Below are 27,977 nucleotides of genomic sequence, written 5' to 3'. Positions count from 1 at the left end.
CTTTCTCTCTTGGCTCAGTTCGGCAGCGCATAAATGTTAATTCAACTTTCAATTTTTATTTTCTTCTCCTGACGCAGCTCAGTTTGGCAGCAGTAATCACTTTTCCCCACGCCCTTCCCTCCTTTCTCTCTCATCAATCTGTGGGAAGTCCGGCGAGAACATCCAAAAACCACTGGAACTGCGCATGCACAACTACTTTATTTCGTTGGCAGCAGTCGTGTCCTTTGCCTATATAACATTCACTGCAATTCAAAATAATGAATTGTGTGAAACATTTGAGAAAGAACTTGTATCTATATAGCACCTTATTGCATCTTCAGGTTAACTCATAGCACTACACAACCAGTGAATTTATTTTTTGAAGGGTCGTTATATAGGTAAATGCAGAAGCCAATTGTGGAGAGCAAGATCACACAAACAGCAAATGAGTCGAATGACCATTTAATCTGGTTTTTTTTTGGTTAGTAATGTGGGTTCAGGGAGGAATGTGGGCCAGGATGTTAGAAGTTCCTGCTCTTCTTCGAATACATCTACCTGAACGGTTTTAACGTCTCATCCGAAAGATAGTAAGAAAGAAAGACTTACATTTATATAGTGCCTTTCACGATCACCGGACATCTCAAAGCGCTTTACAGCCAATGAAGTTCTTTTGGAGTGTAGTCACTGTTGTAATGTGGGAAATGTACAGATAGTACCTCCCTCAGTACAGCCCTGAAGTGTCAGCCTAGATTATGTGCACAAGTCTGGAACCCACGACCTTCTAACACAGAGGTGAGAGTGTTACCAACTGATTTTTGCTGATACTCGACCGATAAGGCACTATTTAAATATCCTTCATTCTTGTTTTCCCCACTAGAGAATTAGACTGATCCTAATGTATTCAACAAACAGGAATTCTACCTGAATATGTAACTAATCTTCTCCAACTCCTGTTAGGATGAAATATTTTGAAGGGTCTGTTTGAGATATGCTTTAACTGCTCCTAAATAGAAATGATTAAAAAAAAAATTCCTTTGCAAGAGCTTCCATTTCCAATGACTCACTGCATGCTGTGACACGGAATGATACAGATGCAGACGTCCCATGTTATGAAACCTAGTCTCTGCTGAATTAGCAGGGGAGGGAGCGGGGAGGGGGTAACACAATTCCTGGGTCAGCACGGTTAAAAAAACCATATTGCCCAATGTTACTACTTCTGAAAACTATACATAACCCCTGCTGGAAGTGTCCATATATAAATGTCAAATAAGGAAAAGAGTGCACTCAGTTAAAAAAAACTCTCACATGAAAAACAACCAATGGGGCCATAATACCTGATACCAGACTCAGCATGAGTCACCACCTTTAGGTGAGGTTAGAGGAGAAAATAAATTGGACCTAAAAGAACATTTAGTTTGTATGTACATAGTTGTTGAAATTATCCACCTCAATTATTTGCAAACAGGTACAGAAACCTTATGGGTTTCTTGCTAACCCATTCCTCCAGCAATGAAAACAAAATGAAAATGTCTGCATAGAGGTATCATCTGTAATGGAGGTAGGAATGGCAGTGGGTTCCAACTAAAACAACGTGAAGCTGTTGATGCCCCTGTAATTTTCCTGGTTAGGTTAGCTGGTTACCCATGGTATGTATACTTTCATTCAAATAATTGATTACGACATCTGAAGAGAAGTAGTATATTACTGTCGATTGGAATCAATATACAGGTACCGGGATTCTGACAATACTGGAGTTTATGACGTCGCCTTTAACCTGACCAGTTCCTTTATTACAAATCCTTAGAGTGGGCATCATGTGCAAAATGGTTAGAACTTTTTAAAAAGAAAATAATTGTGGACTTTCTTTAACTAGAACTGAGCAAAAGATCAAAATTCATACCTTGCTTTTTCCAATATATTGTACGGATGGCACTTGGGGTAGAGTTCCATTTTCAGCCAGTGATGCTGTTGGAAAGACTGACTTTAAAGTCTGATTGGGGTAACTAGCAACCTTTGTTGCAGCTGGCACATTCAGCTTTGGCAGTTCCACAGGATACGAAGGAATTTGGCGTCGTATAGGAATTCCCTGTGGATGGTGAAGTAAATTTTGCATGCTTAACAATTGTTTTACAATTCCCCAACTGAACTTTTCTTCACATCAATATCCATATGGTTTAGCATAATAACTTGTAAAAATAGCACCTAAAATGAAAGAACGGTAATTGTCATAAAATGTAATCTTTATTTAAATCGAATACCATGCATAATGAAAAACAAAAATTATTTCTTCTGTGAATGACCATCTGCACCAGACTTCTGAAGGAAATTTAATTCTGGTTTACAAAGTCATAGGTATGCTAAATAAATTGAAAAATAAACACTTGCTTAAACCCTGGAAAATAAGTAGTTGCGAAACCACAAGGGAAGTTTAGGTCTCACCTGCCCCTGGTTGCCCCGTCTTCTGAATGCAAAGCCTTCCTGAAATCCCCTTCCCACGAATGTTTTTAAAAATTAATTCTTCGGGATCAGGGCATCAATGGCAAGGCCAGCATTTATTGCCCATCCCTAGTTGCCCTTGAGAAGGTGGTTGTGAGCCTTCTTTTTGAACTGCTGTAGTCCATGTGGTGAAGGTACTCACACAATGCTGTTACGTAGGATTTGAAGCAAATTTGATGAAATTTTCCAGGTCGGGGTGACACATTGTCATTAAACCTGCTGACTGTAGTGTATGTAACCGTTCTACCTTTAAGAGAACTATTTTATGTAACCGTCCACCTTTAAGAGAACTATTTTAGGTGTGGCACTACTTTATCCTGGCTGCTGTATACTGTAATACCGACGGTGACCACACCGGTATATAAGTGCTGTGGCAGAATTTATTGGGCAGATTCGCCCTGACCTTCGAATAGTAAAGTCCTGTTAAAGTTACTCTTGTAGTCTGTGTATTACTTCGCTATACAACCCACAGACTTTACAGTGGCGACGAGTTCGATCTTACCCTGCGGCAACAATACTTCTGAAGAAGTAAACGAGCGTCGAGAAGAGGCACCCGCCCTCGTCGTTTTGCTGAGAGAAAACTCGAGTCTGCAGACCAAGAAAGGAGGAAGATTTCAAACACGAAGTCTTCCATCAGCAACAGGCACGGATTGTCCCTTCTGCCACGGTGGTGAGTGAGCCGATCAACACGAGAAGCAAGTCGGCCACGGTGACTGTGAGTAAAGGGAAAATAGAAACAAATAAACGGAGGATAAGGGCGGTGCACTCGACCACGGTCGAGGGGGAGAGGAGCCGGACAGAAGTCGGGCCCAGAGGCGCTGAGACTGGGGCAGCGTGGAGCAGAAGCCGCGGTACAAGCGGGCTGGGGAGCGTCGTGAGACGGCTAGACCGCGACGGCGAAAAAGGCCGGACAACTACCGCGACCACGAGGCGCTGCGACCGGGATCGTAAGGCGCGGGAAGATATAAAAATAAATAAGCCACGGAGAACTCAGCCGCAGCCGGGGAGGAAAGCACCGGACTGCGAGAAGCTGGGAGGCGCGATTGGGGTGAAAAAGGCCAGACAGTGATTGAGGCCACGAAGCGCTGCGACCGGATCATAAGGCGCGGAGGCAATAAATAAATAAATAACTAAATAACCCGCGAAGAATCAGCCGCAGCCGGGGAGGAAAGGACCGGACTGCGGGAGGTCTGGGAGAGGCGTTTAAAGCCGCTGAGCGAGAGCCGAGCGAGCGGGAGAGACAGAGCCCGAGAGAGAGCGAGCGAGAGCCGCGCGAGCGGGAGAGACAGAGCCCGAGAGAGAGACCGAGCGAGGTTCCGGCCAGCGGCTTGCAGCAGCTGCCGTGAAGGACCAGGAGCTGGATCTGTCCGACGCCAACTGGTTGTCCCCAGCGCCGGTTGCCCCTGCTGAAAAGAAGGGGGGGGGGGGGACAAGGAACGCGATCGGCTTTTCTAGCGCGCGCTTCAGAATAAACTGAGGCCGGCGCACAGGCTACAAACCCCGTAAACCAGCGGTCGTCGCCCGAGGGCAAAGCTTACCCCTCCCACCAGAGGAAGAAGTCAGGAGCGGGAAACCGCCATTTTGCCAGTAGGGGGGAAGAAGACAAGCGCGGGAAACCGCCATTTTGCCAGTAGGCGGGGAAGAAGACAAGCGCGGGAACCCGCCATTTTTGGAAAAAAGAAAAAGTTAAAAAGTTAAAGAGAAATCCTGTTGTTTCGCAGAAAGATAGTGAGAGATAGTGAAGATGCCTAAGCATGGTAACATCAACAACTTCGATGCCGAGGTGGAAGATTGGGCCACGTACGTAGAACGTATCGAGATATATTGTGAGGCCAATAAAATAGAAGATGATGATAAAGCTATAACCTTGCTAAACTCGATGGGCGCGAAGACATACGGGTTATTGAAGCATCTTCTATCACCAGCTAAACCGGCGGATCAGACCTTCGCTAATATTGTTGCTGTTCTGAAGGATCACTTGAACCCCACACCGCTGATGTTGGCGGAACGATTCAAATTTTATGCGAGAACGCAACGGAAAGAGGAAAGCAACGCGGAATACTTGGTCGAACTGCGTAGATTAGCGAAATACTGCCAGTTTGGAGGAAATCTGACAGAGGCATTGCGAGACAAGTTCGTGTGCGGGTTGTCGAAGGAAGGAACGCAAAAACGACTGCTCAAAGAGAACGACCTTACACTTGATAGGGCTGTCCTTATTGCAGCATCACACGAAGCCGCAGCAAAAGGAACTGCGGAAATGCAGCTAAAGGCAGCGGTACTCAGTGTGGATCAAATTACTTCGGGTACAACGAAATGTTATCGTTGTGGGAAGACAACACATGACCAGAACCAATGCTGGTTTAAAAACCAGGAATGTCGAAAATGTGGCAAACTGGGGCACATAGCTAAAGTATGCCGGTCAGGAAAGAAGACCAACAACCAAAAAAAGCCATCACCGGAAAAGTACAACAAAGTACACAAGGTGGCTGAGAAGAGTTCAGACGAACAGAATTCGGATTCAGACCCAAACGGCCAGGAACTGGGTAGTCTGAGAATTCACAATGTGAGTAAGGAAGCTGACCTACAAACTATCTGGGTCATGCTAAAAATAGCCGGAGTCCAAGTAAAAATGGAGTTGGACACTGGATCAGCCCTATCAGTCATAAATCGAAGGGATTACAACCGGCTATTCTCACATATACCCTTGAGAGATACCAAGTTCGTATTGCAGACATACATGGGGCATAAAGTATACCCCATGGGAAAGATAAGAGTCAAGGTGAGAGACAGGGGCAAAGAACACCCCGGAATGGACTTATACGTACTACCTGAGGGAGGACCACCACTTCTAGGACGGGAGTGGATCAAGAAAATAGACATGGAATGGCACTACCTCAAAGCAATAACGAGTGAGGACTCGGGGCAGACAATCAGCTCAGACTCTGAAACGGATGACGATAAGACCAGCCCAAGCATGGAAGACAAGTCTAAAATGAACTTGCTGACTAAGGTTGGTAGAACGAATGTGGGCATAAAGGCTTATGCTCCAGAGGAGAACAAAGTTTCAGAACAGAATTCCTCTGAACAACAACAACATAGCTTGACAGAGAATTCTGAGTCTGTTCAAGTTACAGACATATATATTACTGAGGAACATCGAGCTCGAACGCAAACTTATTTCAGATTACGACAGCAATTAGAACAATTGAATTGCCGTCTCGAGCAAGAGATGAAAGCAATGAAAAAGTTCTATGATACCGAATGGGAGAATCTGGAAAGACAACAGAAGCAGCTGGGGAAGAAAAGGGAGCAGGAGCACACAAACCGTCTGCACGAGGAGGCCAAACGAATCAAAGCTGATTCGGCTTCTGAAGGGGCGTGCTCCAATCCGGTGGAACAAGATGTGCCGCAACTGAAGGCGCTTGTTAGCAGGTTGCAGGCAGAAAAAGCTGAGTTGGTCGACATGACTTCCGAGCTCCTACTGAAGTTGGGTGCAGCATCACCGGACGATTCATTAGTGGAAATTCGAATGATGGGGGCTGCGGATGATGGCGAAGTAGAAGCAGCAAAGGAGCCCCAGGACAAGGTTCTAAACAGCCCTGCAGCTAATGGAAAAGGGATGATGGCAGAAGAGTTAACAGTCAGCCAACTCATTCATATGCTGAGGGATAAAACTCTAAAATGGGAAAAACTTAAATACGAGCCTCAATCTTCAAAGGGAAGGGAGCTCTCAAAAGTCATTGGAAGAGCTGAGGTGGCAACCCAGACTGAGAAGTCTGCAGCAGAACAGCCCTTGGATGCCAAAAGTACGCTGACGCACGGCAATGCAGAACAACAGAATACTGAAACAGCTACTTCAGTAGAGGGATTGAATAGTCCGATCAATCAATCTCCGAATGAAGTTGAAGTATTGAAATCACAAATGATGTCATTAGTAAAAGACTTGCAGGAAGCCCAGGAAAAGCGGGATGAAGCTGAACACATGAAGAAGTCTCTTCAGGAAAGATGTCAGGATTTGGAACAAAAGTTGGCTAACATCCAGCTGGGTAGGGAGGAAATAGAAGACCCTCCCGCTGGCTTAGCTCAGGACGACACCGAATATGACCATGACCTGTTGAGCGACACCGAATATTACGAGGACCTGTTCTGCCCAGCTTGTGATGAAAACTCCCAAAGTGCAGAAACCTTGATGAATCACAAAAAGTCTAAGGAACATCGGGAGATGGTGGCGCTACTACAGGAGGAACTGTGCAGGCAGCTGGCAGCTGACAGTGGAGCCCAGAGAGTCTCCAAGAAGCAGAAAAGGAAAAGACGAAGCAGAAAATAATGACCATCTGAACCATTATCACCTCTACCAGGCCACGCACGTGCTCCCTCCGAATGGAGCCAAATCAGTTGGAAGTAGAAAAACTTCCCAAGGAATCCAGTGGTTTTTAAAAGTCAGCAATGCTGGTTCAGGAGTGACGGAAGTTCAAGCTGTTAAGTTTAGGGAAGGACTATTGGATGAGTCACTCCAGCAACGTGAACCGACTACACCACCGGGAACTGCTACACCACGGAGGCGTTGTCCGGACTGAGTTAAGAAGCACAGGAGATGCCTCCACAGAGACTAAATCTGTGAACTGTTTTCCACAGAGACTGAAATTGTGAACTGTTTTCCACAGAGACTATATCTGTGAATTGTTTTACATGAAGTTGAATACATGTATGTTTAATGGAGAACAAGTATGTTGTAAGCTAAAAAAGGAGGATTGTAGTGTATGTAACCGTTCTACCTTTAAGAGAACTATTTTATGTAACCGTCCACCTTTAAGAGAACTATTTTAGGTGTGGCACTACTTTATCCTGGCTGCTGTATACTGTAATACCGACGGTGACCACACCGGTATATAAGTGCTGTGGCAGAATTTATTGGGCAGATTCGCCCTGACCTTCGAATAGTAAAGTCCTGTTAAAGTTACTCTTGTAGTCTGTGTATTACTTCGCTATACAACCCACAGACTTTACACTGACAAGGGCAGTACTGTTTTTGTTTGGCGAACAGACCGATACCTTGAAGAGGCTGAACGGCAACTCTACGACATCTCTTCCTACCTCCCCCTGGACCACAACCCCATCACCGAACATCAAGCCATCGTTTCCCAGACCGTTACTGACCTCATCTCCTCTGGAGATCTTCTCCCACAGCCTCCAACCTCATAGTCTGCAACCCTGCACAGACCACTTCTACCTCCTTCCCAAGATCCACAAACAGGACTGCCCTGGTAGACCCATCGTTTCAGCCTGTTCTTGCCCCACGGAACTTATTTCTTCGTAGCTCGACTCTATTTTTGTCTCCCCTTGTCCAGTCTCTTCTGACCTACATCTGCGACTCTTCCGATGCCCTCTGCCACTTTATCAGTTACCAGTTTCCTGGCCCTAACCATCTCCTTTTCACCATGGGCGTCCAGTACCCCTACACCTCCATCCCCCACCAGGAATGCCTGCAGGCCCTTTGCTTCTTCTTTGAACAGAGGCCCAACCAGTCCCCAACTACCACCACCCTCCTCCGCCTGGCTGAACTTGTTCTTACAGTGAACAACTTCTCCTTTGACTCCTCTCAGTTCCTTCAAATAAAAGGTGTTGCTATGGGTACCTATATGGGTCCTAGCTATGCCTGCCTTTTCATAGGATACATGGAGAATTCTTTGTTCCAGTCCTACTCGGGCCCCCACCCCTTGATGGCTGTATTGGTGCCGCCTCCTGCTCTCGCCCCGAACTTGAAAATGTTATCAACTTTGCTTCAATTTTCCACACCTCCCTCACCTTCACAAAGTCAATCACTGACTCTTCCCTTCACTTCCTCAACTTCTCTTTCTCCATTTCTGGGGAAAGGCTGTCAACCAATATCTACTATAAGCTCACTGACTCACACAGCTACCTTGATTACACTTCCTCCTATCCCACTTCCTGTAAGGGCTCGATTTCATTCTTCCAGTTTCTCTGTCGCATCTGTTCTGACAATGCCACCTTCTGCACAAGTGCTTCCAGTATGTCTTACTTTTTTCTCAACCGAGGATTCCCCTCCACCGAGGTTGACAGGGCCTTTGACCGTGTTGTCCCGTTTCCCGTACTTCTGCTTTCACCCCTTCCTCTCCCTCCCAGAACTACGATAGGGTTTCCCTTGTCCTCACCTTCCACCCCACCAGCCTCCACATCTTCCCCTCCCTGTTCAGCATTCCGTAGGGACCATTCCCTCTGCGACATCCTGGTCCACTCTTCCAACACCTGCTCCCCTTCCCATGGCACTTTACCATGCAAGTGCAGGAGATGCAACACCTGCCCTTTCACCTCCTCCCTTCCCACCGTCCAGGGCCCCAAACACTCCTTCCAGGTGAAACAGCGATTTACTTGTACTTGTACATTTAGTATACTGTATTCGTTGCTCACAATGCGGTCTTCTCTACATTGGGGAGACCAAATGCAGATTGGGTGATTGCTTTGCTGAACACCTTCGTTCAGTCCGCAGCGTGATCCTGAGCTTCCGATTGCTTGTCATTTTAATTCTCCACCCCACTCCCACTCTGGTGTCTCTATCCTCGGCCTGCTACACGATTCCAATGAAGCTTAACAGAATCTCGAGGAACAGCACCTCATTTTTTCATTAGGTACTTTACAGCCTTCCGGACTCAACATCAAGTTTAACAATTTCAGATCATAACCACTGCTCCCATTTTTTCGAACAGCAGGTGCTGGTAATGATTCTGCTATTGCCATTTACAGCCGGAGTGATTATCTGCACGAACACTTTTGTGGCCTTCTGCGCATGAGCGCGGTATCCCAGAGCCGCGCATGCGCACCTGATTCCCTTCTGCGCTTGCGCGCTGTTTACCGAAGCCACGCATGCGCAGTACCCAACAGTTGCGGCCTGCAGCATGGGCCATGCTATCCTCAGCTCCAAGGTGATCAATCAGAAATCTGGTGTTGGGAATAAATGCGACCTTTACAGCTCCTCTAGACCCATCCTTTGTTTCTTTACTTGTCCCATTACCACCCCCTTTTGCCTTGCACCATCATCCCTTTTGTCATTTAAATCACTCCTGCCTTCCACCCTATCACAGACCTTCCACTTTGTTCTTTCCTCCTCTCCGCTCCCCCTTTCCCAGCCTCTGTGCTACCTTAAAATCTGTTACATCTATAACATTTTGTAGTTCTGCCAAAAGGTCACAGACCTGAAACGTTGGGGGTGATTTTGCCAATGGGAGCGTGTTGGAGGCGGGACTGCTGCTTGTTGGGTTTTAGTCCCGCCTCCATCGACGTCCGAACAACCCACATTATTTTCCCTTGATTGACCTTTCTGTTTATATTTCAGATTTCCAGCATCCGCGGTATTGTGATTAGCAGATCCAGATGGTTGGACAACAATTGACTGCAGGAAGAATGTGGTGTGTGATGGGGTAACTAGTACTTACTGATACAAATTGTTAGGATGCCAAAGTGTTATTTCAGCAACAGGGAACCGTTTCCTTAAACATAACTTCCTTTCTTCATGCAATAAAGTCTATGTTAAGCCTGTGAGACAAAGGAAGTTTGCTGCTGGAGCAGGATGCTGAGTGTTATGAACAGTGATAAGAAAAGGTATAAAGAAAGAGGGTGTGCACCAGACTGGGAGCTACAGCGAATCCTTCACAGAAGAAAGAAACCTCTGTTGGCGTGGCTCCCATGACTGAAATAATCACTGTGTCCTCATTGGTAAGGGCTGCCTATAAGTGGCATGTTCTCATACTGTTATGATCAAAGTTGCTGTTTTGCAAGAAGTCTGTCATAAATAAAGGTTAAATTGATTTTTAAAATACGCATATACATAATCATGTCTGATTCAACGGGCCTGAACCCAGATTATATTTAAAGATGTTGCACGATTATCTAACAAAATCTACCCCAATGTTTACTGAGAATAATAAAGAATTAATTGTTTTGGAATTTTAAGATAAACAAAGGCATGTACAGTTGTGCAATCAGTAATACCTCTTATGTTTAAAGTGCAATCAGTTTCCCTATCTCTATTAGGCAGCCTCTCTGTAAAAAAACACTCAATATTTAGCTGATTAAAGCGTTTGAAAATTGTCTTCTAACTGACATCAAATATTTTGTAAAAACAACCAAATAAGGCTGAAGAAAAATATTTTTCTGGTTGGGCTGACAAATCCTGCAGAGGCATTCTGGGAAAGTGTGCATACTGTACATACTCAGAGTGTGGGATCTCCCGTAAGCTAACATTGATAGCTTTGTGGAAAAATATTGGAGTAGATTTTCATCTTCATCGCCTGGGCAGTAATCTGGTACTGGAATGAATATTCAGCATTTATAAAGGGCACGCAATCCACTCTGCCAGATTAGCACCCAGGCAATGAACACCGGCTTGCTCTTAGGTAGTAAATGATATTAATAGCTTTATTGCACATTGTAAGATGTTAGGCCTGGATAAAAAAAATAATTTAACTGTACACTTCAGATTACATTAACAATTGTAAAGTCTGTATTAAATACTTAAATATTAAGCGCTAAAATTCAGGGGCTTTACGCCACCCGTTACCGGCAAAAAGTAGCAAAAGGAGGGCAGCCGCCACTCTTTCGCCAGCTGGTGGTGGGTCCTGCGGCGTCCGCTATTTTCCGAAGCCTGGCACTGCTGCTGGTAAGATCGATGGCCCTGCAAATTTAAATGAGGGAGAAGTGACGTCACCTCGGCGTGGACCACCAGCTTAACGTCACCTCAGCAAACTTGGACCGTAGCGCTGAGTTAAGCACTGGGTCCTCAGCTCGCCATGAAAATCCAGCGTGCAGCAGACTCGCAGAGACGCTGTCAGCACCTCTTAAAGGTATGTACAGTGTGCACTTTCCTAGAATGCTTCTGTAGGATTTTTCAGCCCAACTAGAATGCTTTTCTTCAGTCTCATTTGGTTGTTTCCACAAAATATTTTATGACAGTTAGAAGACAATTATCAAACTCATCTTTCAGGTAAGTTTGCATTTAAGCTTTTGGACTGGATTTTTTTGATTTTATTTTAGTGGCTTGCTGTAATACATGTTAAAAGTTTTTTAAGTGTGTAGGGAGTGCTGCTGGATGCTTGCAAAGCCTTGGATGGTAAAGGACGGCCTCTGAGAAGACAGAAAATGCTGCAAATACTCAGTAAGTCAGGCAACATTCATGGAGAGAAACAGAGTTCGACAGGTCGAGTATTTCCAGTATTTTATGCTGTCATTTCAGATTTACAGCATCCGCTCGCAGAGGGAAGAGGAAGCCGAAGAAGAGGAAGCAGAAGGAAGGATGCAACCCAGACAGCCCCTTTCTGGCCGGATATCCGGGATGGAATCATCCGCCTGTGGTACCAGTGACCACAATCCCAATTCCCCTTTCAACATTTGTCCCACACCTAACCTTCCCTCTGTTACTGACCATCACAGTGTCCTCTTGGCCACAATGCTGAAATAAAAGCCACCACAAAGCAAACTTTCCAATCCAACTTTATACATCTATCCATCCAATATGACATCAAGCAATCAACTCATCACCCTTACGCATTCTCTTAGTGACTGTCTTGTGTGTATTTTTGCCTATCCTACTGATGTCATGCAGTGCTACCCCAGTGGCTGCAGCATGGCTGGTGGAAGGCTGCTGACTTTCAGTGGGAGATACTGCAAATGGCTTTGCTGGTCGACCTTGAGGAGCTGGTGGCTGGCAGTGTCAAATCGAATGAGGATGTTTCTTCTTCTTCACTCTCCTCTCCCTCTTCTTGGTCAACCAATGGCTGCGCAGGCTGCATTTCTTGGGTGTGTGAAATGAGGAAGGCACAAGGGTGGAGTTGTGGTGATGGGAGGGCGGGAAAGCAAGAGGTGCATGCGAGAAGGAGGATAATGTATCAGGATACCAGCATCTTGTATCCTTTCAGCCCCGCCGCTGGCCAATTGCTCAGCCATGTCCCTGTCAAGAATGGCCTGCACCATCTCCTCCAAGGGGGTGAGGTGATGCTAGGAATGTGAGGCGTGCCTCGTGATTGGTACAGATTGTTGGTAGGTGAGTGATTGCGGGGGGGGTGGCGGGGGGGGGAGTCATGCATTGAGAAGTGTGTGGGGCTAGTGATTCAGTTGGTAGGAGACGGCTTTTGAAGATGCATTCACTGATCTTGACCACTGGTCTGAGGTCATGAATCTTCTTTGGGCACTGGAGCCAGTTGGTGGGGGGGGGTGACACTGCTGGCAGCGACGGTTAGTGCTGGGTTAAAAATCTTTAGTCCCCAGTGCGAATTTTTCTCTTCTACAGCCGCGACCATTTTCAGCGGCCGTTAACCCGAGGCTGCGGTGACACCAACAACTCTCGTGGCAGCCACGAATTTCTAGGCTTAAGTGTGTTAGCAAAACAGGAGACCAGAACAGTGTTAAAAAAAATTAGTTTACAGTCCCTATTCTACTTTTAAAACTTCCTGAATCATTTAAATATGCCACAAATTTATGATTCAGTATAACCTAATTTTATATTTATTTCAGGTAATTTTCCATCAACAAAAATTTGGAATTTGTTTTAATGGTGGAACAACTAATTAGCTGGTCAAACTGTGGAAGGCAAGGTGAAAAGTGAAAATGTCTCTTATCTTACCCGTTTCCGTCCCTTATGGATTCTCCAGAGATTGTGCACCACACCTGGACTTAGATTGTTCTCATTCCCTTCTAAGCATCTAACTGTACGCTGTATTGTAGCAGCTTGTTTCTCTGCCAATCTACAGGGAAGAGAAATCACAATGAACGTGTTTATTTTTATTTGTTATTAATGTGAGCTTTTTCAACTTAAATAGTCTATATAGCTTATTAAAAATCTTAAATTGGCCTGCATTTTCTATCTATAAACCTTACTCCAGTTGTCACAATTTGTGATCACGTTTGTGTCACTTTTACCATTGTAAATTCCTAAGACCTTATTTTCCATTCAATTTTCCTATGTCAACTTTCACCGTCATCATTTGTCAATGAACAATCGAATCATTCAAAGTGCATTTTCTGGGCGCACGGGTGGGCGGGGGGGGGGGTGCGGAACAGGGAATAGTCCCTACACCTGAATGGTGAGGCTTGAGGCGCACTTGATACTGGGCCTTGGCTCTCAATATAGTCGAGCCGGTGAGCTGTGAACACTGACAACAGCTTGCCGGTGAAGCGGAATGAAAGATTGGGACACTGCAATGCCAGCAGCAGCCCTCAGGTAAGTAGTTAAAAGGGACCAGGAGTGGGGTAGGGGCATCCGGGAAGGGAGAGTGGGTGGTTAGTTGCAGCCTAAGAGGCAGTCCCTTTAAGAGCTGACTGTTATGCCATATGTAGACCTGGTTTTTCTGAGTGCAGTCGGGGCCGGCTACCTCAGGGCAAACCAATTTTGCAGAGGGGCCCACAAAGAGGCGATAAGCCACTTATTTGTATATGCAAAGAGCCCAATGCCTATTTCAGGCATGTGCACTGCACACCCATTTTTTGGCCTGAACCAATATGGCAAGTGCCACACTTTTGGCTTGTAATGAGCATGCGCTTTCTGCACGCCATATTGGAGGTTTAGGAATCTGTTTAATGGGTGCTGTGTGGCTGAATTTCTAGGCCACCATGTTGTATGGTTTTCCACAGTCCACTTCGGATGTCACCACCTCAAAGAAGTCGAGGAGATTGATCAGACAAGATCTTCTCCTGAATCTACATTGGCTACTGTTTACTAGGCTATAATCGTTCAGATAATCCTCAAATTTTCTCCCGATATTTGATTTCATTGTTTTAAATGGAAAGGGAATGAGGCTAATGGGTCTGTAGTTGCCTGCGTCTGTTTTGTCATCCTGTTGTGAATATTTGCTAGTGTTGTATATAGATTATAAGATATTCATTTTTTTTATTATTCATTCATGGGATGTGGGCGTCGCTGGCAAGGCCAGCATTTATTGCCCATCCCTAAGTGCCCTTGAGAAGGTGGTGGTGAGCTGTCTTTTTGAACTGCTGTGGTCTGCAGGGACTCCCAAAGTGCTGTTAGGTAGGCAGTTCCAGGATTTTGACCAAGCGACAATGAAGGAACAGTGATATATTTCCAAGTTAGGATGGTGTGTGACTTGGAGGGGAACCTGGAGGTAATGGTATACCCATGCGCCTTCTACCCATGTCCTTCTAGGTGGTGGAAGTCACAGGTTTGGGAGGTGCTATCGAAGAAGCCCTGACGAATTGCTGCAATGCATCTTGTAAATGGTACACACTGCAGACAGGGTGCACCGGTAGTGGACGGAGTGAATGTTTAAGGTGGTGGATGGGGTGCCAATCAAGCTTTGTCCTGGATGGTGTCGCGCTTCTTGAGTGTTGTTGGAGCTGCACTCATCCAGGCAAGTGGAGAGTATTCCATCACACTCCTGACTTGTGCCTTGTAGATGGTGGAAAGGCTTTGGGGAGTCAGGAGGTGAGACACTTGCTGCAGAATACCCAGCCTCTGACCTACTCTTGTAGCCACAGTATTTATGTGGCTGGTCCAGTTAAGTTTCTGGTCAATGGTGACCCCCCAGGATATTGATGGTGGGGGATTAGACGATGGTAATGCCATTGAATGTCAAGGGCAGGTGGTTAGACTCTCACTTGTTGGAGATAGTCATTGCCTGGCACTTGTGAGGCATGAATGTTACTTCCCACTTATCAGCCCAAGCCTGAATTTTGTCCAGGTCTTGCTGCATGAGGGCACAGACTGCTTCATTACCTGAGGAGTTGCGAATGGAACTGAACACTGTGCAATCATCAGCGAACATCTGCACTTCTGACCTTATGATGGAGGGAAGGTCATTGATGAAGCAGCTGAAGATGGTTGGGCCTAGGACACTGCCCTGAGGAACTCCTGCAGCGATGTCCTGGGGCTGAGATGATTGGTTTCCAACAACCAGAACCATTTCTCAGACTGCTTGTCCGACATCCAGTACTGGATGAGCAGTCACCTCTGGAATTCAGCTCTTTTGTCCATGTTTGGACCAAGGCTGTAATAAGCCGAGTGGTCCTGGTGGAACCCAAACTGAGCATCGGTGAGCAGGTTATAGGTGAGTAAGTGCCACTTGATAGCACTGTTGATGACACATTCCATCACTTTGCTGATGATTGAGAGTAGACTGATGGGGCGGTAATTGGCCGGGTTGGATTTGTCCTGCTTTTTGTGGAAGGGCATACCTGGGCAATTTTACACTTTGTCGTGTAGATGCCAGTGTTGTAGCTGTACTGGAACAGCTTGGCTAGAGGTGCAGCTAGTTCTAAAGCACAAGTCTTCAGCACTACAGCCGAGATGTTGTCGGGGCCCATAGCCTTTGCTGTATCCAGTGCACTCAGTCGTTTCTTGATGTCATGTGCAGTGAATCAAATTGGCTGAAGACTGGCTTCTGTGATGGTGGGGACCTCAGGAGGAGGCAGAGATGGATCATCCACTTGCCACTTCTGGCTGAAGGCGGTTGCAAACGCTTCAGCCTTGTCTTTTACACTCACGTGCTGTGCTCCACCATCATTGAGGATGGGAATGTTCATGGAGCCTTATCTTCCCGTTAGTTGTTTAATTGCCCACCACCATTCACGACTGGATGTGGCAGGACTGCAGAGCTTTGATCTAATCTGTTGGTTGTGGGATCACTTAGCTCTGTTTGTAGCATGCCGCTTACGCTGTTTAGCATGTATGTAGTCCTGTGTTGTACCTTCACCAGGTTGCCACCTCATTTTTAGGTATGCCTGCTGCTGCTCCTGGCATGCGCTCCTCATACAATCATAGAATGGTTACAGCACAGAAGGAAGCCATTTAGCCTGTCGAACCCGTGCCATACCACTGAACCAGGGTTGGTCCCCTGGCTTGATGGTAATGGTAGAGTGAGGGATATGCCGGGCAATGAGGTTACAGATTGTGGTGAAATACAATTCTACTGATGCTGATGGCCCACAGCGCCTCATGCATGCCCAGCTTTGAGCTGCTAGATCTGTTATGAATCTATCCAATTTAGCATGGTGGTAGTGCCACACACCACGATTGAGGGTGTACTCAGTGTGAATTGTGAGGTTCATGATTTGTTGAAACAGAATTTCTCCTTTGTAAATTCTAGTGTCTAATCCTATAAAGTAATTATATTTGCCTACCAAAAGTGAAGCACAAAAGTGACTACTTCAAAAGTAATTAGTAAAAATCACTTTAAGGCTCTTCTCAAAGATGAGGGATGCCCCTAAATAAATGCAAGTACTTTTTTTTCCTTTCAATTGAATTACTGTGTCAGCTGTGGCTCAGTTGGTAGCATACTTGCCTCTGAGTTAGAAGGTTGTGGGTTCAAGTACCACTCTTGCACACATAAAGCTACGCTGACACTCCAGTGCAGTGCTGAGGGTGTGCTTCACTGTCGGAGGTGCCGTCTTTCAGATGAGACGCTAAACCGAGGCCCCGTCTGCTCTTTCAGGTGGACGTGAAAGATCCCGTGACACTATTTCGAAGAGCAGGGGAGATATCCCTGGTGTCTTGGACAATATTTCTCCCTCAACCAAAAAACAAAAACAGCTTATCTGGTCATTTTCACATGTGTGAAAATTGGCTGCCGCGTTTCCCACATTACAACAGTGACTCCACTTCAAAAGTATGTCATTGGCTATAAAGTGCTTTGTGACGTCCAGTGGTCGTGAAAGGTGCTATATAAATGCAAGTCTTTCTTACTCATGTTCTGGGGTATTATACTAGTTTGATCCCAGGGCCCTGATAGAAAAAAAACAAATTTTGGCACTGATGGAAAACCCAATAGGAAAATCAGCAGAATGTCAGTAATATTTATTGAAGTAATTATCCTTTTGAAAACCCTGAATAAAATTTCACCCCAAACACTGGGATTACCAACTTTTTAATCGAAGTAAATTTACTGCTGTTTTTAAGGTGAACAATCCAAAATATGCCAATTAGCATTCCTTTTGTGGAAGGAGTAGAGAATGAGGATATTTCAATGTTATACCTATAAACACAAATCCATTTCTGAAAGTGCAGAATAAAAGGTTATGATTTTAATAAAGTATTAAAGGGAAACATTAAAAAAATATCAATACAAATGTAGAAAATTCACCTGGTGACAGGTGTAGAAGAGCTTGTTTTATCACAAGAAATGTAAAGATTTTAACAGTGCAGATAAAACATTAGTAGTTTTTGTGGCCAAAGACAGAATTAAAACTGAATGAGAGGAATAACCAAGTGTTACACTGATTGGAAACTTTAGCTCACCTCAATTCGCGAAAGTAAGGATGCTGTAATGCCCGCTTAGCAGTGATTCTTTCTTCAGGGTCATACTCCATCATTGCATGCATCAGTGAAATACTCTCAGAGGTAGTGCGCGGAATGAGGCAAGATATTCCGGTTCCCTTTTTTTGTGGGAAGTCAAAACTCATAGACCGTGTTCTACATTGAAAATCATATAAAATGGTAATTATTTTACTCAAATAGTTTCAAAAAGCAGCTTTGAAAAAATTAACAGAAGAAACCACACAACATTGTATAAACTTCAATATCTGAAGAATTATATATTACCTACCTTGTATGATCATCTTCATTAAGCAACCTTCACAGACCACAGGAATAACCCAAGATTGTTAATAGGGAAAATCACAAGGGCTTCATCCTTTTAAAGAAATTTTGATCTTGACAATGTGAATCAAATGATCTTCCCTCCTCCTATATATTGTAAAAGCATCTTCTGTCCGCTAACAAAAGCAGAACACAACAATAATCATAAATAACTGTATACAGTCGAGGGTACAGTTATAGTAGCCACCAATTGTCCAACAAGGATTCAGTGACAGTTGCAATGGTGGTTATTCATTGCAACCATTATGCAGTGGTTGGGATGCACGCAACACTGCTGAAGGCATTGGCTACCAACCAAGCTGCCCTCATCCTTGCTCATTGCAGCCAGGGTAGATAGGGATATTATAAGAACCAAATTTGCATACTTTGTATTAGGTGTGGATGATTGTTCAAGGCAAGCAGGAGTTGGGATACACCAGAAAAAAACGGATGCAGTAAAGTAACCATACAGTACTACACCAGTGCAGGTTAAACATAGGGGCCGCGATTTCGCCATCGGAGGCGGGATCGCGGCAGGAGAGGTCGTTGGCTGGTCCCGGTCCGGCTCCAGCCGCTCTGCGAAAAGGATTTTACGCACCCTGCATGTTACTTGGCCCAATTACAAGGTGCGGGTCTGGTGATGTCACCTGATGACGCGTTTGTTGCCAGTATATTTAAAGGGGCCATGTCCCCATTTGCTCTCAATTCTGATTTAATGCTCCTGAGTGCTGGTTCAGGCAACAATGACTGCAGATAGACAAAGGGCTGCGCCACATTTCAATGATGACTCCCTCCATGTTCTTGTGGAGGGAGTCAGAGGATGCTGGGAGGTTCTATTCCCTGGTGATGGAAGGAGGAGACCTCCTCAGCAGACGAAGGAAGCCTGGCTGCAAATAGCTGAGGAGGTCACTGCAAGGTGTTTGTTCGCACCTGGGTGCAATGTAGGAAGAGGTTTAATGATCTTCTGTGTTCAGGAAAAGCAAGTATAAATACTTTATATGCATTTAAGGGGAGGCTAGACATTCATATGAGGGAGAAGGGAATAGAGGGTTATGCCGATAGATTTAAATGAGGAAAGACGGGAGGAGGTTCGAGTGGAGCATAAATGCCGGCATGGACTGGTTGGACCGAATGACCTGTTTTTGTGCCATATATCCTATGTAATCCTATGTAAAAGCAGTTACCTTCATTCTGCTGTGCCTGTCATCACATCCCCATCACCCTGCATTGCCAACCCTACGCCTGCACATACTTACTCACCCCAACATCCCTTGCACCATCACCCATCCGTCTCTCCCTATGTACAGAATCACATTCCCATCTTACTATGCACCCCTCGCACCCACCCTCATTGGTATGCAATGACAACAACTAACAACTCAAAAGGAGGCAACTTGGTATTGGCACCCCACTCAATCATAGTCTCCCTCTAAACATCTATCCCATCCATTCTTTATACTCATTCCATCACTCTCATTCAAACTTCTCTTGTTTCCTTCATTGTAGGAAAAGGGAGCCCACAATAAGGGAGAGGGAGAACACAGGAGGAGGACCGCCATCATTGGCTGTGCTCACCAATGCTGAGGAGGCAGCTCTGGACATAACAGGGGTCATTGACCAGCCTGAAGTGGGGGACGGAGAGAGGGGCTCATTAGAACAACCTGGTGACAGAATTATGTTCCATACATCTTAGTCGGCATTGATGAGTGACTCATATGGGGTCTGATATTAAGAGAAATTGAATGTTCATCATGTGCATAATGGGGATGTGTCTGCAATCTACATATCACATGTCTAACTCGTGTCGTTACTCTCCCACAGGACCATCAAGAGCCCCCTCCCCCCCCACCCGACTGTCCAGGAGGAAGAGCAGGAGCACTTCTCAGAGGATCCTCCAGCCTCTGACGGAGCAGCGTCAGCAGAAATGAGTGCACCCAGCACCAGCACAGAGACGCACACCTCGGTGGGTCCTATGCGAGATAGAGTAGTGTTGTCACCTGGTGTATCAGAAGTCACAAGTGAGCAAGATCAGATGGTGGAGACAGGGACAGCCGTGGAGACTCCTCATCGGAGGCCACAGGAGTCTCCTAGCTCTGCTGAGCTGCATGCAGACGCTGAGCCTTGCGGTCCATCCAGGAAGAGTGCAATCCTGGAGCTTCAGGAACAAGTTCAGGAGGCTCTGACAGGGTTTGCATCCACAGTGACTGTGAGTGTGCAGAGAATGTAGGAGTCCATCTCCAATATGAGCAATGCCATGGCGCACGCACTGGCCACTGTAGGTTCTGCCATGGAAAGGATGGCCACCTCCATGGAGGACATAAATCGCCAGACTCAGGAGAACATGGTAACACTTCTAAATAGATGGTCATCTATGGAGGATAGATGGACATCTATTGAGGAGAGAAACCAGAGGTTCATGGACGTCCTTGTTATGAGGAATGCCAGTACAGACATGGGTCCTCATTACCCACTGATGTGCAGCAAGGTGCTCTCCATCTACTTGCTAGCAGAGAATTGCGGGTGGCCCATGAGAGGGATGATGGTGGGAAGGGACATAGAAGTGGGGGCTCCTCTCCAAGCGATCAAACTTCCACCCCCTTGCCAACCCCTCGGTCAGAACGCCAGATGCCAGTGATGGCCGAGTCTGCCCCTGCACAGCCGTAGGAGAAGCAGACTTTGGCGGGGCCCTTACTGGCTCCAAAACCCAGAGGGCAACTGCCAAAGGCATCTAAGCAAGCGCAGAAGGGAAGTGAGCAGACTGCCTCTACATACGCTGAAGCCACAGGGATAGCACCACATAGAAGCATGCGTAAAAGAAAGATCCCACATAAATAGTCACAAGGGTAGTCACTTGGGTGATTTGCTATAAATGAATGTTAAGTTTCTGTTCTTTTACTTTGTTGTAATAAATTAATTTTTTCTGAATGTTTGCATTCGTTGCAATATGTGTGCTCACAATTGCAAGTGGCAGAGTGAAGGGTAAGGTCGCCTTTTATGTCCAGCAATGGTGCTGACAGTGCAAGGAATGCACAGTTCATTGTAGAGATGCTTTATGGTGTTGAAGTGGGGTGATGCCAACCTTCATGCATATGTGGCAGCTTAAAGTTAGGTGAATCTGGCATTGATTAGGCCAGCAGTTCCCAACCTGTGGTCCGCGGACCACCAGTGGTCCGCGAGGGTACTGCAGGTGGTCCGTGAAAAAAAAATTATGATAATGTAATAATAAATATAATCACGTGTACCTCGTATGTATCATATTTGATACACGTTGTGGTCCGCGAAAGCTTTTGATGACGATGTAGTGGTCCGCATAAAGGAAAAGGTTGGGAACCGCTGGATTAGGCCATCCCTGGCATCACGGGCAGCAATGTGCTCGCGTTCTGGTCGCATTGGGACAGCCGCCTCCTCCAGGTGTTCGTCATGCTGAACCTCATTCTGCTCCTCCTCCTTCTCTGAAGAGGCTGTGCGCTCTGCGCCTTGTGCCTCATGCAGCGCTAATCCTCACTGTAGTGCTATGTTGTGCAGGGCACAGCAGACAACGACGATTCTCGAGATGCTGGCTGGTGTGTACTGAAGGGCTCCACCAGATCTGTCCAGGCATCTGCAGTGCATTTTGAGCAACCCTATTGTTTGCTCTATGAGACTTGACGTAAGAAAACTACTAGGCACTTGGTCTAAGTATTAAACAAGGCTTTAATCAACTGTTTTTCAACATGGAAATCTAGTTGTGTCCTTCACTAGTTCCTGTTAAAGAATGTCCTGAGCAAGTTGGGCCCATGCCCGAGTATGTATACTCTCCCTGGACAGCGCCACCAGCAGGCCGCCCAGTATCATTTCATAAGTCAGTTCCACATAAATGACAAGATTCATGTCAAGACTTCTGGTGGAAATGTGGCTTTGATTATAACGCTCCTCAGACTTGTTTGATGGCCTCCTCAAAGGTGTCATTAGCCACATCTTCAGGGGATAGCCCTTGACTCCAAGGAGCCAGCTGGAAAGTTCATTTGGCGGTGCAAAGAGCTGGGGGACAGTGGACTGGCACAGAATGTAAAAGTCATGGCAGCTGCCTGGGAATTTGGCGCACACATGTATGATGCTCTTCCTATGGTTGCACACCAGCTGCACATTAAGGGAGTGGAAGCCCTTGCAGTTGACAAATACTGCTGGGTTCTGATGGGGTGCCCTGATGGCCACATGTGTGCAGTCGATGACACCCTGCACCCGTGGGAAGCCAGCCAGATTGACAAAGCTGAGCGCCCACTCGGTAACGCTTGCTTCATCAGTGGAAAAGTGGATGTAATTGGTGGACTTGTCAAAGAGGGCATCGGTAACCTGCGTGATGCATCTGTGGGCAGCCAACTGGGAGATGCTGCTACTGTCTGCTGCAGATCCCTAGAAGGAGCCTGATGCAATGAGGTTGAGGGTGGTGGTGACTTTGACAGCCACTGCTAAGGGGTGTCCACCCGCTCCTCTGGGCTGCAGGTTTTGATCGAGCATTGTGCAAATGTCTGCAACTACCTGTCACGATAGTCTCAGCCTCCTTTGTCACTTCTGCTCAGTCATGTTGAGGAAGCTCATCCTCTGCATGTAAACCCTGTGTTGGGAGGTATCTCCTGCGGCAGGGTGCAGCCCTGCTCTGATGCCCTCTGCCCTGTGCAGCAGCAGGTGGTTGAGGAGAAGTTCAGCGCTCTTGTTGTTGGTGCTGCTGGTGTGCCTGGTTCTGCTGCTGCTGCGGCTGATCATGGTCAAATTCTGAGGACCAGGGTGAGAGAGTAAAAATCATTCCCATTCTGCTGTTATAAATGGCAGGTGAGGATGAGATGTTAGAAGCAATCTGTCAATGGGGAGAGAGGTTATTCCAAGGAGGTGACAGTGGATATAGAGTTTACACCACACACTTACAGCCTCAATAAAGATCAAATGTGTCTTCCAAATTCTGAAATCAGCAACTTCTGACACTGGAAAGTGAACCGACGTGAAATGTTAGCTTTTATACTACATTTGCAGCTGTGATCTATTCAGCTCGATTGAACTCTCGACCTGCTTAACTGACGTGATCTCCGAACAACGTGAATCTCGTTAAAAATGTGGTAAAATAGAAATAGGCTGGCAAAATAGTAGTTAACAAGCGTTTAACAAGCATTTAACTATCTTAAATGCCTCCCCTGCTGCTTGGTGTTGGGTCTGTTCTGCAATCGCAGACCCGACACTTTGGAAACTTACATCGAACCCACTGTCAATCATTTCGATTTTGACAGCGGACCCATCTCCAAACCCGTCCTCTGAGCTGGACTGCTCCATTCTCTGCACACTCGCAGTCACTGTGGTTGCAAACCCTGTCAGAGCCTCCTGAACTTGTTCCTGAAGTTCCAGGATCACCCTCTTCCTGGATGGCCCCCCAAGGCTCAGCGTCTGCATGCAGCTCAGCAGAGCTAGGAGACTCCTGCGGCCTCTGACGAAGAGTCTCCACTGCTGTCCCTGTCTCCACCATCTGATCTTGCTCACTTGTGACTTCTGATACACCAGGTGACAACACTACTCTATCTCGCATAGGACCCACCAAGGTGTGCATCTCTGCACTGGTACTGGGTGCACTCATTTCTGCTGATGCTGCTCCGTCAGAGGCTGGAGAATCCTCTGAGGAGTGCTCCTGCTTTTCCTCCTGGGCAGTGGGAGGGGGGGACTCTTGATGGTCCTGTGGGAGAGTAACAGCAGGAGTTAGACATGTGATATGTAGATTGCAGACACATCCCATTATGCACATGATGAGCATTCAATTTATCTTAACATCAGACCTCATATGAGTCACTTATGAATGCTAACTAAGATGTATGGAAAATAATTCTATCACCTTGCAGTGACCTCCTCGGCTATTTACAGCCAGGCTGCGTTCGTCTGCTGAGGAGGTTTCCTCCTTCCATCCCCAGGGAATAGAAGCTCCCAGCATCCTCTGACTCCCTCCACAAGAACATGGAGGGAGTCATCATTGAAATGTGGCGCAGCCCTTTGTCAATCTGCAGTCATTGTTGTCTGAACCAGCACTCAGGAGCATTAAATCAGAATTGAGAGCAAATGGGGACATGGCCCCTTTAAATATACTGGCATCAAACGCGTCATCAGGTGATATCACCAGACCTGCACCTTGTAATTGGGCCGGGTAACGCGCCGAGCGGGCTTAACAAGCCCAATTAACGTAAAATCCTTTTCACAGAGCGGCTGGAGCCAGGAGCATGACCCGCCAACGATCTCTCCCGCCGCGATCCCGCCTCTAATGGCAAAATCGTGGCCAATGAATTACTACTGAAGTATGATGACTGTTGTGTAGGTAACCATAATAGCCATTTTGTGCACAGGAAAACCCCATAAGCATCAATGAGATGAATGAAGAGCTAAATCTGTTTTGATGGCGTTTGATGGGTGAAGAATGTCGGCTAGCACAAATGGAGATTGCTCTGCTCATCTTTGAATCGTGCCATGAAATCCTTAATGTCCACCTGAACAAACGGATCTTACTGACAGGCTCGAAGGGCCAAATGGCCTACTCCTGCTCCTATTTCTTATTTTCTTATGTTCTTAAAGTGCCGGAAATGTTGATGAAGCAGGAAAGTATAACAATCAAGCCAAAGTAAAGCAGATATTTGTCACTGAGGAAGGTAGATGTGAGGCCTGTTGAATTTCTGGTGAGAGAGGAACCCATGCATAGTCTTGTGAGCCAGCACAAGATCCTGTTGACAGAGAGGAACAGGAAAATGGATTCAGTTGGAGACTGGTTTGCGGCTTAGACAAGACAGTCTTAACAGAAAAATATGCTTCCAGTTTGACTTGATTCAACAATTGCTGTGGCCATTAACCATCTACCAAGTGGGAGTTCCAGGGATTGAGTAAAAGATGAAAGTGGCGATATCAGATTAAGCGTATGTTCTACACTCTGCCCGATTTTCCTTCCATTGAAGTCAATCCACCACCGCACATTTTACACTCAGAACAAAGTTGAAAGTTTCACCCACTGTCTTTAGTGAAGAGAAAGGTAAAAATATAAGAACAGGAAAACATTAACTGAATTAATCTGAGTAAATGTGTTGTGGTTTACAAATAGGTTACTCCTTTTTCAAATTACTAAACTATTTGGGACACAAGTACAAAAGAAGCCCTGACCAGCTGACATCAAGCAAAGATGTGGAACAGTGGGTTTGCAGGATGTGAAAAAGGAAGATGGTGTAGTCAACATCCTTAATATCAAAATGTCTTAAAAGAAGTAGCAATAATTTGCAATCACTGCAGGAGTTCCTCAGGGCAGTGTCCGAGGCCCAACCATCTTCAGCTACTTCATCAATGACCTTCCCTCCATCATATGGTCAGAAGTGGGGATGTTCGCTGATGATTGCACAGTATTCTACCAACTGGTTGGTCCTCTATCAACCTGCCCCCGCCACACAGTACTGCCCCCCGATTATCAAAATCCACGACAAGGCCTTGGACAACGTGGACCACTTTCCATACCTCGGGAGCCCACTGTCAACAAGGGCAGATGTCGATGACGAAGTCCAAAACCGCCTTCAGTGTGCCAGTGCAGCCTTCGGTCGCCTGAGGAAGAGTGTGTTTGAAGACCAGGACCTCAAACCCGGCACTAAACTCATGGTCTACAGAGCAGCAGTGATACCCGTCCTGCTTTATGCCTCAGAGACATGGACCATGTACAGCAGGCACCTCAAAGCACTGGAGAGGTACCACCGACGCTGCCTCCGCAAAATCCTGCAAATCCATTGGCAGGATAGGCGCACCAACGTCAGTGTTCTCGCTCAGGCCAACATCCCCAGCATCGAAGCTTTGACCACGCTCAATCAGCTCCAATGGACAGGTCACATCGTCCGCATGCCCGATATGAGACGCCCAAAACAAGCGCTCTACTCGGAGCTCCGACATGGCAAGAAAGCCCCAGGTGGGCAGAGGAAATGCTTCAAGGACACCCTCAAAGCCTCCTTGAAAAAGTGTAACATCCCCACTGACACCTGGGAATCCTTGGCCCAAGACCGCACAAAGTGGAGGAGAAGCATCCGGGAAGGCGCCGAACACCTCGAGTCTCTTCGCCGTGAGCAAGCGGAAGCCAAGCGCAGGCAGCGCAAGGAGCGCACGTCAACCCAAGCACCCCACCCACCCGCCCCTTCAACCACCGTCTGCCCCACCTGTGACAGAGACGGTAGGTCCCGCATTGGACTAATCAGTCACCTGCAAACTCATTTTTAATGTGGAAGCAAGTCATCCTCGGTTCCCGAGGGACTGCCTAAAAAGAAGAAGGAAGGTTCAGTTGGATTCGCAACTCCTCAGATAATGAAACATAGAAATAGAAGATAGGAGCAGGAGTAGGCCATTCGGACCCTCGAGCCTGCTCCGCCATTCAATGAGATCGTGGCTGATCATCAGTATCCTGTCCCTGCCTTCTTCCCATATCCCTTGATCCCTTTAGCCTTAAGAAATATATCTAACTCCTTCTTGAATATATTTAATGAATTGGCCTCAACTGCCTTCTGTGGTAGAGAATTCCACAGGTTCACCACTCTCTGGGTGAAGAAATTCCTCCTCATCTCTGTCCTAAATGGCTTACCCCTTATCTTTAGACTGTGACCCCTGGTTCTGGACTCCCCCGCCATCGGGAACATCCTTCCTGCATCTAGTCTGTCTAGTCCTGTTAGAATTTTATAAGTTTCAATGAGATCCCCTCTCATTCTTCTAAACTCCAGCGAGTATAAGCCCAGTCGACCCAATCTCTCCTCATACGTCATTCCTGCCACCCCAGGTATCAGTCTGGTGAATCTTCGCTGCACTCCCTCCATGGCAAGAACATCCTTTCTCAGATAAGGCGACCAAAACTGCACACAATACTCAAGGCGTGGTCTCACCAAGGCCCTGTACAACTGCAGCAAGACATCCTTGTTCCTGTACTTGAATCCTCTCACTACGAAGGCCAACATACCATTTGCCTTCTTAACCACCTGCTGCACCTGCATGCTTACCTTCAGCGACTGGTGCACAAGGACACCCAGGTCCCGTTGCACTTCCCCTTTTCCCAATCTATTGCCGTTCAGATAATAATCTGTCTTCCTGTTTCTGCCACCAAAGTGGATAACCTCATATTTATCCACATTATACTGCATCTGCCCAATCACCCAACCTGTCCAAATCATACTGGAGTTTCTCGGCATCCTCCTCACAGCACACACGCCCACCCAGCTTTGTGTCGTCTGCAAACTTGGAGATATTACAACTAGTTCCCTCGTCTAGATCATTAATATATATTGTGAATAGCTGGGGTCCTAGCACCAATCCCTGTGGTACCCCACTAGTCACTGCCTGCCACTCGGAAAAAGACCCGTTTATTCCAACTCTTTGCTTCCTGTCTGCCAACCAGTTCTCTATCCAAGTCAGTACCTTGCCCCCAATCCCTTGTGCTTTAACTTTACACGCTAATCTCTTATGCGGGACCTTATCGAAAGCCTTCTGAAAGTCCAAATACACCACATCCATTGGTTCTCCCTTATCTATTCTATCAGTTACATCCTCAAAATATTCCAGTAGATTAGTCAAGCACGATTTACCTTTTGTAAATCCATGTTGACTTTGTCTGATCCTGTCACTGTTTTCCAAGTGCTCTGCTATTACATCTTTTATAATGGATTCTAGCATTTTCCCCACTACCGATGTCAGGCTTACCGGTCTGTAATTCCCCGTTTTCTCTCTACCACCTTTTTTTGAATAGTGGGGTAACATTAGCTAACCTCCAATCCATGGGTACTGTTCCAGATTCTGTCGAATGTTGGAAGATGATCAGCAATGCATCTACTATTTCTAGGGCCACTTCCTTAAGTACCCTAGGATGTAGATTATCAGACCCTGGGGATTTATTGGCCTT

The 27,977-nt window shown here is 46.3% G+C and overlaps 1 protein-coding gene across 10 annotated transcripts in view; it reads right to left on the bottom strand.

The window, feature by feature from the left end:
• Window positions 1-27,977, bottom strand: part of mok (MOK protein kinase) — a 187,162-nt gene that overhangs the window by 43,070 nt on the left and 116,115 nt on the right. For 4 of the 10 annotated variants that reach the window (XM_086002955.1, XM_086002949.1, XM_086002948.1 and 1 more), the window contains 4 exons: window positions 18,039-18,065; window positions 17,732-17,905; window positions 13,109-13,229; window positions 1,880-2,065 (listed from right to left, as the gene is read on the bottom strand). In XM_086002955.1, the coding sequence (XP_085859081.1) occupies window positions 1,880-2,065; window positions 13,109-13,229; window positions 17,732-17,905; window positions 18,039-18,065 (508 nt within the window). Of the gene's footprint in view, window positions 1-1,879; window positions 2,075-3,092; window positions 3,189-10,230; window positions 10,240-13,108; window positions 13,230-17,731; window positions 17,906-18,038; window positions 18,066-27,977 lie in introns of those variants that run through there. The other 6 variants (XM_086002957.1, XM_086002953.1, XM_086002950.1 and 3 more) reach the window with 3 other exon arrangements.

Source organism: Somniosus microcephalus, chromosome 12 (assembly GCF_052327205.1).
Source record: "Somniosus microcephalus isolate GS21.2 chromosome 12, FLI_Smic_1.0, whole genome shotgun sequence".
In the NCBI taxonomy this organism is placed as follows: Eukaryota; Metazoa; Chordata; class Chondrichthyes; order Squaliformes; family Somniosidae; genus Somniosus; species Somniosus microcephalus.
Note: the sequence above shows the minus strand (reverse complement) of the source record. Positions and strands in the feature narration are given on the sequence as shown.